This window comes from Orycteropus afer, unplaced genomic scaffold (genome assembly GCF_000298275.1).
Source record: "Orycteropus afer afer isolate SDZICR_OR568_19922 unplaced genomic scaffold, OryAfe1.0 scaffold00387, whole genome shotgun sequence".
Classification (NCBI taxonomy): Eukaryota; Metazoa; Chordata; class Mammalia; order Tubulidentata; family Orycteropodidae; genus Orycteropus; species Orycteropus afer.
In genome coordinates, this window is record NW_006921974.1 from 2,342,633 (window position 1) to 2,363,269 (window position 20,637).

The following is a 20,637-nucleotide window of genomic DNA, read 5'->3' on the forward strand; positions in this document are numbered from 1 at the left end:
TCTCATAGTCATATAGGCTGAGGATCGCATGGTGTACCAGTCCCTTGGACTAATTGTTTCCATGCATCTTTGGTTTTCTTCATTCTTCTTTGCTCTGGACGAGGAGAGACCCACCATTGTGTCTGGATGGCCGCTTCCAAGCTTTAAGATCCCAGTTCCTTTGCCAAAGCAGATGTGGAACAGTGTTTTTGTGTAGTCTGTGTGCCAATTGAGCTTGATGTCCCCTGCGACCATGGTCCCAAGTCAAGGCTGTAAATCTTTATGGAAGCAGACTACCTCATCTTTCTCCTGCGAAGCAGCTGCTGGGTTTGAACTACTGACCTTTTGGTTATTAGCCAAATGCTAATGTGCCACCAGAGCTTCTTTCTTTTCTTCAAAGTTCCTGTAAATTGAGAGTGAGGGGGTTAGGTTCAGGTTCAATTATTTGGTGGGCAGAGTACTTTATAGATAGTGCTGTGTATGTGCCATTGGATCATATCTGAGCCACATGTCTGAGTGTCCCATTTTTAGTGATATTAAGATAATATAAAATTCCCCATCAACTTTCTTTTCTTTTTTTTTTTTTTTTTTTTTTTTTTGCATCAACTTTCTTTTCATTGAAATTTTAATTGAGACAATTGTGGATTCACATGCAGTTATAGGAAATAATACAGAAAGATCCTGTATACACTTTGTCCAGTTCCCCCAGTGGCAACATTTTGTAAAATGGAGTATAATATCAAAACCAGGACAGTAACATTGTTGTAATCCACTGATCTTAATCAGATTTGCATGTGTATATTTACATCTATACAACTTACCACACATAGGTTCATATGTCTACCACCATGGTCAAGATACTGAATAGTCCTAGTCCTAAAGGATACCTTGTGTTGCCATTTTATAACCACGTCCACTTCTCTTTCCCCCTTATACAATATTGCATGTATCAGTAGTTCATTTCTTTGTTTCTTTCTTTTTTTACTGAGTAGTGTTTCATGTTATTTCTGTACCAGGGTTTCTTTTTATTTATTTTATTGTGATTTGGGTGAAGATTTACAGACAAAATTCACTTTCCATACAGCAGTTCACATATACTTTTGTCTCATGTCATTGACCACAGTTTACCACAATGCAACAGCTCCCTTCTCACTTCCTCCCCATAGTTACCTCTTCCCAGTGTGTACCAGGGTTTCTTTAGCTATTCACCTATTGAAGAAAATCCTGGCTGAATCCAGTTTGGGGCTGATAGGAAAAAACAGTTGTGAACATTTGTGTACAAGTATTTGAGTGAACATAAATTTTCATTTTTCTGGGTTAAATGCCCAAGAATGCAATTGCCGGGTCATATGGTATTGTATATTTAATGTTGTAAGAAATTACCAAATTGTTTTCCAGAGTCGCTGTCCCATTTTACACCCCCACCAGCAATGTATGAGTAATTGCAGCTTCTCTGCACCATCCCTCTCATTTGGTGTTGTCACTATTTTTTATTTTAGCCATTCTGGTAGGTGTGTAGCGATACCATTGTGGAGTTTTGTTTTGCTTTGTTTTGAGATAATTACTAGTATCTACAGACTAAGCCTTTTTTTTATTGTGGTAAAATGTATATAACAAAACATTTGCCACTTCAACCATTTTCATGGGTACCATTCAGTGACATTAATTGCATTCACCATGTTGTGCAACCATTACCACACTCCTTTTCCAAAATTTTCCATCCTTAATAGGAAATCAGTGCCCCTGAAGCAGTAGTTCTCCCTTTCCCTCTCCCACCCACCCGTGTGTGTGTGTGTGTGTGTGTGTGTCTGGGTGTGGGTGTGTGTGTGAGAGTGAGGTGCCGTCTGCTAACCATTAATGAACTGTGGGCTGTATGCATTTTCCTATTCTAGATATGTCATATAAGTGAAATCATTCAAAATTTCTCCTTTTGTTTCTGACTTTTTTCACTAACCATGTTTCCAAGGTTCATCCATGCCATACCATGTACCAGAACTTCAGTTCTCTTTATGGCTGAATAACATTCTATTGCATGCATGTACCGTGTTTTATTTATCCATTTATCTGTTGATGGACATTTGGGTTGTTTCTGCCTTTTGGCTGTTGTGACTGGTACTGCAGTGTTGGTGCACAAATTTGTGTGCCCTTGCTTTCAAGTCTTCTGCGTACAGTTCAGTACTTGGGACTGGAATTGCTGGGTCATATGGTCATTCTAGGAGCTGTGGTGGCGTAGTGCCTTAAGGCACTTGACTGCTAACCAGAAGGCTGGTGGTTCAAACCCACCAGCCACTCCTTAGAAGGAAGATTGGGCAATCTACTTCTATAGAGATACCGCCTCAGAAGCCCAAGAAGGGATCACTATATGAGTCAGGACCATCAGCAGTGAGATGGTCATTCTATGTTCAGTTTTTTGAGGATCCACCCAACTGTTTTCCACAGAAGCTGCACCATTTTACATTCCCACCAGCAGTGGATGAGAGTTCCCAATTCTCCACATCCTTGCCAATCATTGTAGTTTTAATTTGCATTTTTCAGATGGCTAATGTTGACTATCTTTTCATGTGCTTATTTGCTGGGTGTGTACCCCCTTTGGTGAAATGTTCTGTTCATGCCTTTTGTCCATGTTATAATTGATTTTTTTAACTGTTGAGTTTTGAGAGGTTTTCCTGTAGTCTTGGTACTAGACTGTTGTTGGGTAAGGGGTTTGCAGATATTTTCTCCCAGTCCACAGGTTGCCTTTTCTTCCTCTCACAAGGTCCTTTGAAGGCAAAAGTTTTTAAATTTTGATGAGGTCCTTTGATCAGTTTTCTCTTTTATGGATCATGCTTTTGGAACTCTTTGTCTCGTCCTAGATCTTGAAGCTTTTGTCTTGTATATTTTCCCAGAATCTTTCTAGTTTTATATTATACATTTAAGTTCGTGATGCATTTTGAGTTAATTTTTTGTACAAAAGGTAAGGTTTGGGTCGAGGCTTTGTTTGTTTGCTCTTTGCTGTGGATGCCCACTAGCTCCAGCACCATTTGTTGAAAAGGCTGTCTTTTTCCATTGAATTGCTTTTGTACCTTTGTCAACAATCAGTTGTGCATATTTGTGTGGGTCTATTTCTGGCTTCTCCCCCACCAACTTTTCACCCATTAGTTTTACCAGGCACTGATCATCATTGCTCGGATTTATTATGTCGTTGTGGTGCGCAGTGGTAGTAGTCCGTCATTTCTTCATTTATTAGCTGGACTGCTTCTGTAAAAAAATTTCCCTCATCACCTCTTTCATTGCTCTGAGGTACTGTTTGTACAGGAAAATGCAGACTGCATGCTTACCTTCTTCCTTTAATATGTAGTTACCTGTTTTCAGTGTAATGACCTAATTTCCTACCATTGTCCAAAGGTGACCAATAATGATTGTTTTAAGTATCATTATGATCTCATGGATTCTTTCAAACATATATGATGTGTTTTAATCCATTGTACCTAACTTTAGTCAATGTTCTTACTGACACTTATTACTCACTTTTGCCGTGGGAGTCTATCCCAGTTGGCTTCTGAGTCCTTTGGACACAGCCCTTATGGTCTTTGACAGCTTCCTTGTCTCCAGGCACAAGAAGATCTCCCAGGCTTACTTTCAACATTTCCTCCTTCAGACCTGAAACCAGCCCTTTCTCTAAGGACGTCAGTTCCTTTTAGTGGGAAATGATAGAGACTGCAATCTGGATATTAACAACCCAGCAGCTCTTAACACTTATTACTTCTAGGCCCTTCATTGGACAGAGCTAGAATGTGTGCGTATTAGAGGAAAAATAAATCATAGGTTTTTACTGGTATTTTCCATTCAAATGAAAGATAATACCCTTACTTAAATTTATGGATTTTATATTTATATGTCATATGCTGAAAAGCCTTGGTTCTAATGACAGTAACATAATTACTCATTTGATAGGGAAATAATTTGATAGATAAGTATTTCGGGGGCTGATTCCTCTGTAGAATATCCAAGATACTCTGTTGATAAGATCCTATGGGAGCAGTTTTAAGACTGGCTCATTTGGAAGGTTTTAAATATTACAGTCTTTCTTGTTTGAACTGTAGATTATATTGATTTCAATAGGTACAGCCCACGCTTGATGGAAAAAATTCTCCAAATGGCTGAAGGTATTGATATTGGGGAGATGCCTTCATATGATCTGATGCTGTCCAAAACTTCCAAAGGTCAAAAACGCCACCTGTCAGCATGTGATGGTGAGTATATTTGTTTCTGGAAGGTGGGATTTGAAGAAACAATGTGGCTTTTTTTCTTTTTTTTAATAGTATGAGTATGGTATATGGTTTAAAATAACATTTGATTTTACACAGAAATAAGAGTTTTAGCTTTCAGTTATCTTACTTTTTTTTTTTAATGCCAAGTACAACTAAAAGGTAAGAGTACTGAAGTCAGACTATGATGCTATCCTTAAGTCCATGCCATGGTACCTTCCTCCTAATAGAACACCTTATACTGCAATCATTTTAATCTCTAAGTAACTAAATCCTCTTGGATGGGTCCAAGATGGACCAGCTTTCTTCTGAACAGTGTTAAAAGGAGGAAGCTCTAGTGTAGCATCTGCTGTAGCCTCACCCAAGAGCTTTAAACCCACTATCCCCCATATTTCATTTGTTTCTAGCTGTTGTTTCTTCTAGAAATAAAATTTATCAAGGACCCTTTTGTGCAGAGAGGTCAGGACTAAGAATTTGAGGTTGAAACTTTGGGGATGTTTTGGTAATTTTTAAAATTTGATTTTTATTCACAACTATGTAAAACACCATTGTAAAGTCACTCACCTCTGATACAAAAGAGAAGGGGTATGTGAATGCCTCTGGTCATCATCTTTGTTGCATTAGAGCCAGGTGTTCCATTTCAGTCCTTAAGAAGTGAGTTTTTCAGCACAGGTGGTATTAGATTCTACTGGAACAACCTTTCTTACTCACGGTACACTTCACCTGTGTTTTAACCCATTCGATGTGAAAGCATCTACCAGTCATGCATGGTGGTGACCTGCATAGCAGATTCAATGGTATATTTTCTACCAAGAGTCTGTCCTTAACACATGGAAGGACAGGGAGGATCCCTCCTGAGGCTGGGGCCTTACACTGATATCTGAGTCCCTTCACCTGAATGACCTAAAAAAAGTTTTGTGATGGAAAGTATCTCATACCAACAATGCAGCCCGCAAAGTATGTTGCTGGTACTATTTTCCTGCTTGGTTCTTATGCCCTTTTTAATGAATTGTAAATTTCACTCATTCTATAGGTCAAAATCCTCCTAAAAAGCAAGCCGGTTCCAAATTCCATACGAGACCTCGTTTTGAGCCTGTACATTTTGTAGCTAGTAGTTCAAAAGACGAAAGACAGGAAGATCCTTATGGCCCTCAAACAAAAGAGGTAACCGAAAAAACACATTTTGCCAACACACACAGAGACATCTACCAAGATTATACTCAAGACTCTTTCAGTATACAAGATGGGAATTCTCAGTATTGTGATTCATCAGGATTTATTTTCACAAAAGACCAGTCTGTAACAGCCAACATGTATTTTGACAGTGGAAACCCTGCCCCAAGCAGCACGTCGCAGCAGGCAAACTCTCAGTCGGCTCCTGAGCCTTCACCATCACAGACATTTCCCGAGTCAGTGGTAGCCGAGAAGCAGTATTTTATTGAAAAATTAACAGCGACCATCTGGAAGAACCTTTCTAATCCAGAGATGACTTCTGGATCTGATAAAATTAATTATACGTACATGTTAACTCGTTGCATTCAGGCATGTAAGACAAATCCTGAGTATATTTATGCCCCTCTAAAAGAAATCCCTCCTGCCGACATCCCCAAAAATAAAAAACTTCTAATAGATGGTTACGCTTGTGAAGTTAGATGCCAAAATATCTACTTAACTACAGGTTACGCTGGCAGCAAGAACGGGTCTAGGGACCGAGCTACTGAACTAGCTGTCAAACTCTTACAGAAACGTATTGAAGTTAGAGTTATCCGACGGAAATTCAAGCACACAATTGGAGAGGACCTCGTGGTGTGTCAGATTGGCATGCCTTCTTATGACTTTCCTCCAGCTCTGAAGCCACCAGAAGAGCTGGTGGTGCTGGCAAAAGATGCTTCTGGGCAGCCAATTTTTAATGCTTCTGCCAAACACTGGACCAATTTTGTCCTTACGGAAAATGCAAACGATGCAATTGGCATCCTTAACAATTCTGCCTCATATAACAAAATGTCAGTTGAATACAAATATGAAATGATGCCAAATCGCACATGGCGTTGTCGGGTGTTTTTGCAAGATCACTGCTTAGCTGAAGGTTATGGAACCAAAAAAACAAGTAAACATGCAGCTGCTGATGAGGCTTTGAAGATTCTTCAAAAAACACAACCCACTTACCCATCAGTCAAAAGTTCACAATGCCAAGCAGGCTCTTCACCCAGGGGATCTGGGAAGAAAAAAGACATAAAGGATCTCGTAGTTTATGAGAATTCTTCAAATCCTGTGTGCACACTGAATGACACAGCTCAGTTTAACCGGATGACAGTTGAATATGTCTATGAGAGAATGACAGGCCTCCGGTGGAAATGCAAGGTAATCCTAGAGAGTGAAGTAATTGCTGAAGCAGTTGGGGTGAAGAAAACCGTCAAGTACGAAGCTGCTGGGGAAGCTGTGAAAATCCTCAAAAAGACCCAGCCAACTGTCATCAACAACTTGAAGAAAGGAGCTATCGAAGATGTGATTTCCCGAAATGAAATCCGGGGCCGCTCAGCAGAGGAGGCTTACAAACAACAAATCAAAGAGGATAACATTGGAAATCAGCTGCTGAGGAAGATGGGTTGGACGGGGGGTGGGTTGGGTAAATCCGGTGAGGGCATACGGGAGCCCATCTCAGTCAAAGAGCAGCATAAGCGGGAAGGGCTTGGCCTTGATGTGGAGAGGGTGAATAAAATTGCCAAGCGAGATATTGAACAGATCATCAGAAACTATGCCCGCTCTGAGAGCCACACAGATTTGACTTTCTCCACGGAGCTGACTAATGACGAGCGGAAGCAAATACACCAGATTGCCCAGAAGTATGGCCTTAAGAGTAAGTCTCATGGGGTGGGCCATGATCGGTACCTGGTGGTAGGGAGAAAAAGGCGGAAGGAAGACCTCCTCGATCAGCTCAAACAAGAGGGCCAAGTAGGGCATTACGAGCTCGTAATGCCTCAAGCAAATTGAGTTCTTCACTAATTTATTTTGTAAATGCCTAATGAGGCAGCTTTATAAGTTAAAGAAAAAGATATTACATTTTCTGGTTGCAGAGTATATTTGTTCTTAAGAAGTTTCACCTTGTTCATTTCATACAGCGCTTTTATTGGATATTGGAACTTGGAGAATCCTGTCCACTTGTATTAGCTTAATCCAGAAGATGATACTGTGCAGTTACTGTTTGTGTCTTTGATATTGCTGTGTCCCTTGGATTTTAGTAGTTTGTACAAGCAGGAACACATATCCAAAGCAACTTTATTCTGAGAAAGAAATTCTCATTTTAAAGGGCATAGCACAGCAGTCTGCAACAATATGTAAAGTTGATACTGACTACATTAAAACTATAGTCTTACTTCCAGAATTATGGAAAATGTCAGATCATTTTGTATTATCTATTTTCATCTTTGTGTGAAACTAGCTATAGAACGTTTACCAGTAATTTGTGCTGTACGTGTAAATGTCGTTTCCAACTAATGATGTAAAACTTTCTTAAAGTCATTTTAGTGTTCATTTATTTATAACTTCTATTATGTGATTTCCAGAATATTGGGAGTGATTTACTGTAACTTGTGATATATGAATTTTAACAAATCCTAGTCTTCATGCTGAGAGAGCACTACTTGAGAGAGCAATTGAAAGGATTCAGAAACTGATTCAATCTGAAGAAAGGAAGCTTGAACGGTTTGTTCTTGGTGCCTTGCAGAGAGACTCCCAGCGACTCTCCATTATAGCTTTCCCATGGGCTGGATGTGCAGCACATCCAATGCAACCACAGCTGTGGTAGAGCTTAGTGGAAAAGACTGAAGATACATTGGTGCTTTGATGAAAAGGTCAGTTGGCTGGTCCCTCTCTCAAAAAGCTTATTAAGCTTCAAAAGCCAACTTTGTAACATATTTAAAACTGCTATTTTCGCTTATTTCTGGGATGTAAAAAAATGTATAAAAAGAACTAGTGTATGCTTCTTGAATAAAAGGAGCCCAAGTTGATCAAAATGGTGGTGTGCTTATTTCTGAGCAGCAACCTAGTAAGAACAGTCTGGGTCTTTGGAGAAGGAAAGGAAGCGCAGGCAGTCCCCGAGTTACAAACGAGAGCCATTCCTAAGGGTGTCTTTAAATCGGATTTGTAGGTAAGTCGGAACAGGCACGTATGGTTCTTACTTAGCCTTACTTTAGTGCAAGAAAAGGCTCAGAGCCCTTTTGGTGATTTAAAAGCTATATGTGCAGCAAGTGAAGGTGACTGTGATGAAGAATTTGTCACAGGTAGGGGGTTGGTCCAGTCATTTCAAAGTGAAGGCAAATTTGCGTAGCATTAAAGGGCAAGTAGCAGTTGTCTGAACATTCCTAACCTGGGGACTTATTATAGTGTTTGTGTAAAATGTTTCAGCACCAGAACACATGTGGATGAACATGACTTAGCAGATAGGAACAGTTGCCTTTCACAGTTTTCCTATGGACTGACGTGCTGGCTACAACCAAATCTTAGGCTATTCACTTTTACATGCTTTTGTTTTTATCTCAGATAAATCAAGTATCACTTTACAGCACCATGCTTGAAAAGTGATTGGTCACAATGATTTTCCTTCCTTTATTTATTCTTAAAATTTATATATTTACATTTAATTTACATATTAACACTGTAGGTAAGTGAATATTTTTTCAATGTCAAGGGATGAACTTCGTGTCTGGATCTCTGTAAGTGGTAGTCACCTACAATGGCTAACCTTGTGTGCTGTTTGCTTTCCACTACTTCCTCCCTACATGGCCTTTTGTTCAGAAGAGAAACGAGGTGTGCATTTCATTTCGGCAAACTTATTGTTTTCTCAGTGGTAAAGGGAGCTGAGCTAAAGTCTATAAATTTTATAAGATTAAACTTTTTTTCCAACCTACTAAGTTCATGCCAACCTTGAGAACCCATTCAGTTGCTGTTCTTAGGTGCCTTCAAGTCGGTTCCAACTCACAGCAACCTGTGTACAACAGAAAGAGACACTGCCTGGTCCTGTGTCATCCTCACAGTTGTTGCCACGTTTCAGCCCATCGTCGCAGCCACTGTGTCAGTCCATCTTAGTGAGGGTCTTCCTCCTCTTCGTTGACCTGCTACTTTACCAAGCATACCTCTAGGGACTGGTCCCTCCTGATGACACGTCCAGAGTACATGAGAGCAAGTCTCATCATCCTCATTTCTGTGGTTGTTTCAATTAGTGGGTTAAAACAGCCAGTCTTCACTTCTGAGTAAGAGAGGTTTTAGAGATTAAGAGACATGAAATCTTGAATCATTTCTTTCTCTCTGCATTTTTTCACTCTTCCCAGAATTAGTTGGGGGTTGGGGAGGAGGGTGGTAAGGAAATGTTACCATTCTGGTTGGATTAGATAACTGCAACAGAATATTAATGTAGTTACAGTTAAGAAGACCTCCAAATAACTGGGCCAATTATAAAAAAATTTGGTTCCTGGATTCCTGGGGTCAGGTTTCCTAACTTGTTAGGTCAACTTTGGGACTGGTGCAGAGTTAGGACAATGTGACTTAACTCTGCTTGAGGATAAAATATGTTGATAAATGAGATTGACAAGAGTGAGTTTCTAACAACCTTGCTGTTCTATTTTGCCCCTTCTAGTTGGTTCTTGTATTTTCTGAAAGTCATTTTGAACAAGTAACCTTGCTGTAAAACCCACAGAGTTAAATGAGCAGTTTCAAGTTTTAATTAATATATTGCAATACTGAGGAACTAGCTCTGCTTTCAGTTAAATATAGCATTGAGTCTCAGAGATCTACTTTGCAGATTTTTTTTCTCCCCCTCTGATTGCAAAATGAATGGAAATCTCATGCATTCTGTCGAGATCCTTTTTTTAGTAGTAGACAATGCATCCACTTTGCTATGAGTAACCCCTGAAGCTGGAGATGGGTCCTAAATAAAGGACTATAATTACAACTTTGGTTCTTCATCAAACCCCCTTCCTCACTTACATCAGCAGGTGCAGAATTGAAGATTCAAGTTCAAATCTGACTGCCATTTGAAAAAGGACCTCTCAAATCCATTTTAATTAACTTTGCTATAATTACATGCAAGGAGCTCTGGTAGCGTAGTGCCTAAGGTACTTGACTGCTAACCAGAAGGCTGGTGGTTCAAACCCACCAGCCACTCCTCGGAAGGAAGGTAGGGCAATCTACTTCTGTAGTGATACTGCCTCGGAAACCCAGGGAGGGGTCGCTATGAGTCGGGTCTGACTTGACAGCACATAACAACAAAATTACATGCAAGCAGCCTGTGGTGGTTGTGAAAAAGGTGTGTGTGTGTGTGGGGGGCAAACTAGCATTAAATGTTCAAATGTTTTGTGATGCCTTTGACCATGGGTGTGATGTTTTGGGGATGTCAGCTTATTGGCTGGCTGTTGCAAGGTTTTGTAAGGATTGCCCTGTGAAAGTGGGAATAGTATCTCATGAGGTGTATTAAACAAAAAGGGATTAAATCTGTCCATTCCTAGTCTCACCTTAATATTTTTTTGGATGAATAACTGTTAAAATGTTTTAAGATAACCTGGCCACTAAAAAACAAACCCAAAGCTACTGCCATCAAGTTGATTCCAACTCACAGCAACCCCCATTGGGTTTCCAAGGCAGTATATCTTTACCAAAGTAGATTGCCCCATCTTCCTTTTGTGGAGTAGCTGGTGGGTTTAAACCTTCTGGTTAACAGGCAAATGCCTTAGGCACTGCACCACCAGAGCTCCTTAAGCTGGCCACAATAGGATGAAAAGGTTACTGTAAAACTAATCCACCAATTAAGGACCAAGTTTATGTGGTTCTACTTTGAAGCAAACATGGAACTGAGAAAAAATATTTTCTCCTAGGTGCAAGAGACCAATTAATGTGTATTCAGTGTAGCCTGAAACCTCTCCCAATTGAGGTTTAAGTACCATGTCTTAAAGGAAGAGTGGATTTAGCTTAATTTCATTTAGCCTCCAAACAATTACTAAGAGTATCTGTGATAGTTTTCAGAGTCACTGTTTTCTCTTTAACGATGAGATGGGCTGTCCTTCAGAGCATTTTGTTTGAACAAGGTGATTAAGGATACCTGTATACACTCCCAAACTTTACATAGGATTTAAAGTGCATTTGGTGATAGTTTGGTACTTTTTGTTCTTAAGCTGAGGCTTTTAAGAGGTGGAATGTCAGAATCCAGTGCAATCGTGGTGTCTGAGAGCAAATATCCAGGTTTGTTTATTTCTCTGTCCCCCTTATCACAATTTTATTTCCTTGATTGACCATAATACATAGTCAAGTGTTTGTTTTAATCGTCTCATACTGTTAAAATGTTTCAAAGGTGTTAAAAATTACGACTGAAGAGAAAAAAACAGTCCTCTCCAATGTACTTTCTAACACTCCAGGAACCAATATTTGTCTTTTCTTTTACTGCTTAAGGTGGGGGGAAGGAGTATTCCACCTTGACTACAAAATTTTAAGGTTATTTTTATTTACAAGTTTTGAAAAATGTACATTTTTTACATGGGTTACTTGTACAAAGTTAGAAGAGTGAAAAATGCACAAAAGGTGACAATGGACCATTAGACGAAACATTTACAAGCCTTGTCCCACACTGCTACTTAAAGGTACTGTGTATCTGAGAGTATAAATATTCAAAGAAAGATTGCAGACATTGACTTTAAGATCATCAGAATGCTGAAAGGGAATAAACTAAAGAACTAAAGCATGCAGCATTAACTCAGAATTTGAGTGGAAAACAGTTTGCCAAAGATAATGCTCCCTTAGATTAAATCAAACTTTGAGAACAGATGGGGGGTTGTGAGCTTGTTTATCTAGGACAGCATTGCTCCTTTAAAAAGGTTCAAGGATCCCCAATTTTTCCTGGCTTAGAAACTGACCGTTCCTGTTCCTCGGCTCCCACGCCTCGTTAAAAAACCAAAGGTGAGAAGACTTCAGTATTCTGAACATATCATGAGTAGTCCAGTCAGTATCTCACTAGGAGATGATGTGTCCGTCACCACAATTGTTGCACTCCTTTGGCTGAGTCCTTTAATATTCCCCTTCTTACCAGAGGATCCACTTTAATTAGATCTCAGTTATCATGATTTTTAGACTCCATTGCTCTTTAAAAATGGATGTTTATGTGGATTTGTTTCCCTATTTTCTGTAGGCCATGTTCCAAATACGTGCACTGCTAAATCCATCACAAGCAAAGGACCAGCCAGGATGAAATACTTCAAAACCATTTTGTTAAAAATAACATCCTGGTCATCAACATACTCATAAGCACCACTTGGATAACAATTCACTTGAAAATTTTTGTGTGAAGTACAGTAACAATACTGCCCTATGACCAGACATGAAATACCACAGAAAAGGAATTAAACATTAGTAATTTTTGCAAGTAACCCAAGTACAGTACATTTGTATTCATACAGGGTGTTTTCTGATGTTCAAGGAGAGGGTAGAAAGGGTAGGAAAAGCTTGGCAAGGGAAGATGGAAACAGCACAACAGCGATTTTTCTTTTCATAAAGTAAAGGTGACAAACACATCATATAGATTTTTCTTCGGAGCAGCCTCTTCTTTTGCTGCACCTGGGTCAACAGTCACGCCAGCTCTGTTCTACTATTGCAGAAACACGCTTTTCATACTCCCGCTTGTTCTCCTGGTACAGCTGAGCAGCCTGGCTGTTTGCTGGACTATTGGGATTGGGTTCATCCAAGAGAGACTATGGAGGCAATTTGTTAAATGTTAATTCCTTCATGCAAAAAATAAATTCAGAACACACCTATTTTATAAGGTAGTGATACTAGACTGGCTGCTCTAAGTGCCAGTTGAGTTTGCTCTCTTTATCATGTGAACCTAGAGTTACATTGATCTGCTAGTAGCTAGGCAAATATAGAGCGTATGTTTTCTGGTGGCTTCGGGCCTAACGACTTACCTTTTATCTATTAAACAAATAAGGTTTGGCCAAAAGAAAAAAGGTCTGTTAAGGTAGACTTTTAAAAAAATAATTCTCTTGCTAATATAAACATATCAAGGGCCACAGTCACATTAAAGAAATTCACCTGTATGGATGTTAAAATGGAAGACACATCATAGGTTGGACTCCAACGGTTCTGAAGTATGTCCAGACATATACTACCATCTGCATAGACTAAGAATAGAAGTAGGTACATTAAGCATAACAAAACCATTAAGATTTTCACATTATAGTTATGGCAATTATAGTCAATAATATGTTGCTTTTGAGGTTTAAAGGATCCCTGCTTGTGCAGTGGTTAAGTGCTCAGCTGCTAACTGACAGGTCAGCGGCTGGAATCTGCCAGCAGCTCTGCAGAAGAAAGGTGAGGCAGTCTGCTTCCATAAAGATTCACAGCCCTGGAAACCCTATGGGGCAGCTGTACTCTGTCCTATAGGGTCACTATGAGTCAGAATTGACTTGATGGCAGTGGGTTTTGGTTTGAGGTTTCAAAAGATTCCTAGGCTTCTTCCCACTTACCTTCTTTAAAAAAGATGAGTCATAATTGTTACTAGTGAAATAATCAGAATGATAAGAGAATGTGAAATGTGATCAGTAGAAAACTGGAAGATACGCAGGGCTCCTTCTGAAAAGTCTGCCCTATTGTCCAGGAAATCATACATATTTTCTAACAGGGTCTCTACCCATCCATAGATCTGTGGGAAATTCATTCCACCAAATTTATAAGCTATATCTCCTATCTAAAATAGCATCCAAAAGATAGGTCAGAGTTCACAAAATTTTATTTTAGCATAAAGATAAAAATATCTGATACCCTGGAAAAACTAACTAGAAGGCAAATTTTTCAAGGCTTACTACTAGACAAAAAGCAAAATGATACATTAAAATCACCTGTAGCACTTTTCTAACATGGCATATCCAGCCCTCAACCACAGAATCTGATACTGCAGTATATAGTCTGGAGTGGGGCCAGGGCACCTGGATTTATCAAATGTGCCACGGCGATTTTGATATGCATCCAGAGTTGAAAACTTGGTCTAAATGCTAGTGGAGACAATTACAACACAAGACACCCCAATCTGGTCTACCATTCACAGCAAATCTTGAGAGCACAGTCAGTATAGTTTAATAAGCAAATGATGATAATCCAAACCAGAAGGCTCTTAGACTCCAAGCAAAGAGAAGGTACCTTTACTACTTCAGTTCTGGGACTATAGACTAAGACAGCAGCCAAACAAGTTCAGCTTTCAGGAAACAGCAAGATGCCTAAACACATACTCAGGTACTGCGGACAAATAGTAAATATGGAAAACCTCCATAATAAACATTATAGTTTTTTAAAATACTGCCATTACAAATGATACTTGCCATTTGGATGAAACATCTTAGAGACAAATCTAACTGTAGGTGGTTTATTCGGATATTCTTCAGTGAATTCTATTGTAAGCTTAAATGTTCCTGTAGTTAAGAAAAGAAAGGTTTGAGAAAATGTATGTATCACTTAGTTCAGTAGTACTTTATGTTTTTAATACTGTGCAACTTTTGTAAGGTATTGGAATAGAATAATGCAAAGACGTAGGGTAGAGAGGAAACAGAGATCAGCTAAGTGCTACAGCTCCAGGAATTGCTCTAAAAATGGACAGATATGTTCACCACCACCACCCAAACCAAGGGGATTTTTTTTTTCCCTTTTACCATTATTCTCCTCAAAACTTAGAGACAGCCATCTTAAACTTAAAACTAAGGATAACTTCAGCCACTGTACATTTTGAAATCATCTTAAAATAAAATTGACAATAAAACTGGGGCAAAAATGGGCCCTTCGTCCTTTAGAAGACTGAAAGACCTCAAAGGCCTATTTTAGTCAGCTGCCATCTTCAACTCTCCAGTGGTTTTTAATGGACTAGAAAGAATGAAAGCACAAAGGTTAAAACACCAATGCTAGAAATATAAACCAATAATCAAATTGTTTTAAAAATCTTATGATATCTTATCCCCAGGATAGAAGGATAGAAGAGGAATCATTCTAAGTGTGTCCACTGGTTCCTTTTCATGTAAGAGTGACTCTATAAGGAGAACCTAATTGAATGTAAGAAAAAAAAAAAAAAAACACCTTCCTTGTTGCTCTCAAAAACCCTAAGTGTGATTCACAAGGTATTTCACTATAAAAAATCAACTCAATTATTCACCCTAATGGAGTTCATGACTAAAAAAAAATATCCTATTTGGTTTAAATTGCAGTAATGTCTCCATCAAACATATTTCTAATGATGTTTGTTTAGCCTACTATTGAAATGAGTTTGTTTTTGTTGAATACGTGGCAACCTAAGTTAGCAGCAGGCTCTAAAGTGCAGGGCACTTTATTCTCTGAATATTTAGAAGTCTGAGCTTTAAACAACTGACAACTGAAGCCTCACCACCGTTAACACAATGTGTACTGATTTTGTTCATTTACCTAAGGAGGCCAAAACATTGTAAGGAAAAGTATCAATTAGCCGCCTATACACAGGGACTAGGGAAATGATATGCATGTATCCAGTGGCGAGTGTATAGCAAGAGGGAATGGTACAGTTTAACTAGACAGTGTATGTTGTGCCTAATGCACTCACAAATTCAAATATTTGAAAATACTGTTGGCTAAAGAAGACCCTTCTGCAGGTGTTTTCTGCCATGTGACCAACAGTTTATGAACCCTTAGGAAAAAGCATAATATATGTACTTAAAAATTTTTAGATGACTGAAAAATCTGATTTTTAAACTACCCAGATACTCATTATCATATAATTTATTTACCTGAAAACCATTAGTGGATGTTCAGTGATTCATTTTAAAAAAATGATACTCAAATTCATAAGAATGCATCTATTTTAAAAAGGAAATACTTGTACCTTACCTCCTCTGTTAACAATGTGAGGGTGGTGGGAGGAAGGCTATGCTATTCTGTAACCTTTGTATTCAGCATGGAGATACCAAGATATTTTGATGAGGAAGCCTTTTTCCTCAATGTTTTGTTGGGCAGTATAAGCTCCTAGGAACATACTCCTCTTACTTCAAGTGTGTAAAGTTAAATCAAAATACGTTCAAGAGTCCCTGTCCTTAAAATTTCATAAACTTCCACTAAAAATATATATTTTTTAACAAATGGTTTTCAAGGAAGAAGCAAAAGTACTTTGGGGGCTAGTTTATGTACATTGCAAAGAGCAAAATCAACTATACTACTTGTCCTTAATGAGTCATTTCCAGTAAATTCCCTGACTGTAAATAAAGGGCTGTTCAAAATAAGGTCAAAAGTATTTTTGTAGCCATGGTAACTGTTCTAGACACCTGAGGATGTGTCCATGGATATCAGACTGTTTAACAGAATGAACCCGAAAAGGGTACTGTCATTTAGCCTGAGTAATGCCTTTTAGTAATGCCAGCATGTAGATACACATCATCAAAAATAGAGTCAGTAATGTCAAGGGGAAGGTCCATGGAGATAATGGATTCCATAAGTACTTTTGCAATTGGTACCACTTAAAACAAGAGAAGTACCCTTGAAATATTTAAGTAGCTAACCCCCAGCAAAGTGATGTATGTTAATAAAGCTGTGCCCAGCATACAGCAGTCAGAGTAAAAGGAGGAGGAAAAAAGAAGCCAGTGAAAGCTAAGCCTGCTAGAGCTAAAGCAAATACACGGTTAATCTGCACATAAAGCTTAGGTACAAAGAACTAGATACCAATCTAGTAGAGGAAAATTAAGTCTAGCTAGCTCTTGCTATGGATCAGGTCAAATGATTAACTGCACCAAAGTAGTACGCTCTTAGAATCACTTTCTTCTGGTATCATTTCACTGCAGCATTGAAGAGCAGTGACATGTACCAAGGGAGTGAAGGGAAAGAGGCAGTTAGAAGTATTCAGGTGACTGTCTACAGTTTCTTAGGGAAATGTATGTGAGACAAATAATAGAATTGGTTGATATTGACCTGCCTCACAACCTTTTAGGGACTGGTACCATCAGAAGGCAGTCTGGCTCAGCAACATTAAGTATGTGCTAAGTAGTTGGCAGGAATGTTTTTGTTCCCACCTTCAAAGTGAGCTATGTGTATATGTATCAAATGCTACATGACTATGTTGTTGTTGTTGTTGTTTGCCATTGAGTCGGCCCCGACTCATAGCGATCCCTCCTTGGGTTTCCGAGGCAGTATCACTACAGAAGTAGGAATGCCCAACCTTCCTTCCGAGGAGTGGCTGGTGGGTTTGAACCGCCAGCCTTCTAGTTAGCAGTCAAGTGCCTTAGCCACTATGCTACCAGAGCTCCTACATGACTATAGGAAAGTAAATCATTGAGCAAAAAATAACAGAAAGATCCTTTTATTTTTAAAAAAATACCTTAAGCATTAAAGAATTTCATGAGTAGAACTAAGATGTTAGTAGTAGTTCAAATACTTTTAACCATCTTTAAAATGTATTAAACTTTCAAAAAACAATCACCAACTAAACACATATACACATATATCTCTGAGTGCATGTAAAACTATGAAAGTCAAATGTCTTGGCTGTGATATTATAACATAGTAATTGAAGATGTGTCAAAGGAGGGTGGAACTGGGTGAAGGGTATAGAGGGTCTTTGTTGTTTCTTATATCTGCACATGAATCTATAATTATCTCAAAATCAAAAAAATTAAAATCTTTACAAAGCAATTAACATGCTTGTTTTAAAAAATTAAACCTAAATCAATTGAAAGTCATGTACCTATGATAAATTATATGTAGCCTCTTCAAATAGGTTGGACACTGGTCAAGAGGATCCATTAAGGCTAATCTCAATTTTGAAACAACTTTGAAATTACTGACCAGAGAATCTTGGTAAAAGCACACATTTAAAAATAAAAAACAATATTACACTCAAATTGGCCATTCAAGACCACCTTAGACTAGTGAGGCTGACAGGCAATCAGTGAGGTTGTAGAAACCAGACAGTTGTGTGCAAAGGATTTTTGTATCCATTCAACATGCAACAAACACTTATTAAGCACCTGCTGAACAGTTCCTGCCCTTGGGAGTAGAACTCTGTGTCGATGATCTGTAGGGTCTCCGACTCTATCAGCAACTGGCTGAGTTTATACGACAGCTCAGTGTCTTGATGAGGAGCTGAAATTAGCAATATCACTGCCCAAACCTCAAAAATCCTTAACATCAGTGCTATGGTGTGCCTTTTTAAAAGTATCCGCCTTCCCCAGATTTAAAAAATAAATTTTAAAAAAGAAAACGAAAAAGATGCCGCTTAGTTAAGCAGACAATAGCCAGAACAAGCTGCCACATACTGGATTCCCCTCAAGCCCTAACCCGGAGAGGCAGGTCCCTAAGTGGGAGGCACCTCCAGCATGACTGGGAACACTCCCCAGTTGATCAGGCTCCTGAAAGGTAAGTAAAGAAACTCTCTCTTACCATCCTCAAAGGGGGTCCCTTCGGGCCTGCAACACAGAGAAAAACAGTCAGTTCCCACTTAAGGGGTCCCCTGGTCTCGGGCACATTGTAGGAGATGACTATTCCAAGCTCTGCCATCTCCACCCCTGGGAAACCATCGCTTCCTGGGTCGGAAAGCCACGCCAAATGAATGTCTCAAGCTCAGAAACATAGTGCAGGCCGCCAAGCCTAACTGCCACTACTCCCCGCTCCGCCCCCCTTAGAACCCCGAACGGTTCCCCTGGCAGCGGGAACGAACTAATCGAGGTACAGGCTCCGGGGAGGCGCCTAGGCCTGGTCAACCCCAAACATTTCCCCTTCTCCACTCCGCCTTCGCAAGGTGCCTGGACTGGAGGGCAGATGGAAGCAGCTCCCCTTCCCCAGCCCTCTCCACCGCCGGGAACGCAGACTCACCCGAAAATGACCGCGTTCCAAACCATAATGTTGTTCTCCGATGGGGCCCCGCTAACTCCAGCTGGAGGATCCTCCTGTAACCTTCAGAAAAGCAACCAGGGGCCCCTCAATCCCGCACTCGCGGCCGGCTGCCCCCACCCTACCTCGGGACCCGCCCTGCGCCCCGGCTGGCAGCCCCCGGCCTGGGCTCGCCCTCCCGTTTTACCTCTTGAAGTCCCGCATGAGGCGCCGCCGAGCCGGGGTGGACATATCTCGAGTGGGGTCAGGGATGGGGCATACACCGGAGTATCTGCTTCCCGCGGAGGCTAAGGAGGCCGAGGAAGCTGGGGGAGCCGAAGCCGGCGAGGAGGAAGCACCCAGAGGAATGGCACTACCTCTACGAAGTCGAGGGTCAGTCTGCCGCCGACTAAGCACCACCCCTGAGTAGACGGGGGCTGAACCAACCTGAAAGGAACGAGAGGGGGGACTAGAACGGTGAGCGCTGGACAGGCCGTACCAAGACGGGGCGTGGGGGTGCTCTCAGCCAAAGTTGCTTATGTCATGAAACCCAAGCAGGAGGAAGGGAGTGCCGGTACCGTCCCAGGGTGAGAAGCAAGCTGCGGGGCAAACAAAAGCCCCTCATTCACTAGGGTTTATTGGTAGAATGGGTTCCAGCTCCACCCGCCGATGCTAAAACGAACCCCTGGAAGGTTTTTCACCCCCCTCCCCTATCTCTTTTTCTTAAAGACCAGCTCATGTATTAAAGTGCGCACTCTACCTGGACGGGTAGGGGAGAAGATTGGAAGCCCCAAACTAGAGGAGGAAGGAGTAGGCGGAGGCAAAACCGGTTTCCAAGAAGCGGGAACTCTAGGGTGCACACCCACTGTGCACCCAGGAGACTAATGTGTGTTTGTGTGGGAGGGGGAAATTGGGGCTGGTTGAAAATCAAAGGACTGAATAGGGCTTTAACCATAAAATGTGGCTGTGGGCTAAGATTCCGGTCCCAAAATTTAGGCCAAAGCAGAATAAAATGGTGTCGTGTGTCCTACGGGAGGGAATGAAAAGCTTAAGGTGAGCAAAATGAAGTTTTAGCTCTGGTCACTCACGATTTGGCTCTGGAACCACATTTTCCCGTGGCAGAGTTCAACAAGCCAGGTGGCTACTATGTGTTCAGGAGAATCCAAGAGAAGGTCCGATTGCAGAGAATTGGAAGAGCAATAGGTCGCAAGGAAAAGTAACCGGAAAATGCAGGTGGAAAAGCTGCAGGTTGCAGGGAAGAGCCCCAATTAGTACGGAGACCTGCAAAAGCAAGGGAAGTTTTAAAGAATGTATTTTAAAGGTCAACCCCAAATAACTTAGAAGGTAGGCAAAATACATATTGAAGAAATATTGAAGATACGAGAAAGGTAGGTTGAAGTCATGGAGAGTTTTGAGTGCCAAGCTAATGGATTCCTTGGAAGATAATTGAGGAGGGCAGTGACATGGTTTCAGCTGTCCTTTGACAGCTTAATCAGAGACTGATCCCAGGAGAGCAGCTCGGAGACTCTTGCACCTTCTAGTTAGCAGTCAAGTGCCTTAGCCACTA

The 20,637-nt window shown here is 40.4% G+C and overlaps 2 protein-coding genes across 2 annotated transcripts in view; one reads left to right on the forward strand and one right to left on the reverse strand.

Moving 5' to 3' along the window:
* Positions 1 to 7,217, forward strand: part of NKRF (NFKB repressing factor) — a 16,434-nt gene extending 9,217 nt beyond the window's left edge. Inside the window, exons 2-3 of the mRNA XM_007953342.2 lie at positions 4,081 to 4,211; positions 5,260 to 7,217. Of these exons, the coding sequence (XP_007951533.2) occupies positions 4,081 to 4,211; positions 5,260 to 7,217 (2,089 nt within the window). The remainder of the gene's footprint in view (positions 1 to 4,080; positions 4,212 to 5,259) is intronic.
* UBE2A (ubiquitin conjugating enzyme E2 A) lies at positions 6,400 to 19,322 on the reverse strand. Its single transcript, XM_042782607.1, has 6 exons — positions 19,279 to 19,322; positions 19,074 to 19,154; positions 18,642 to 18,667; positions 14,579 to 14,668; positions 13,296 to 13,384; positions 6,400 to 6,441 (listed from the first exon to the last, which is right to left on the reverse strand). Exons 1-6 carry the CDS (start codon positions 19,320 to 19,322, stop codon positions 6,400 to 6,402), a joined length of 372 nt encoding a protein of 123 aa, XP_042638541.1.
* Positions 19,323 to 20,637: the final 1,315 nt, after the last annotated feature.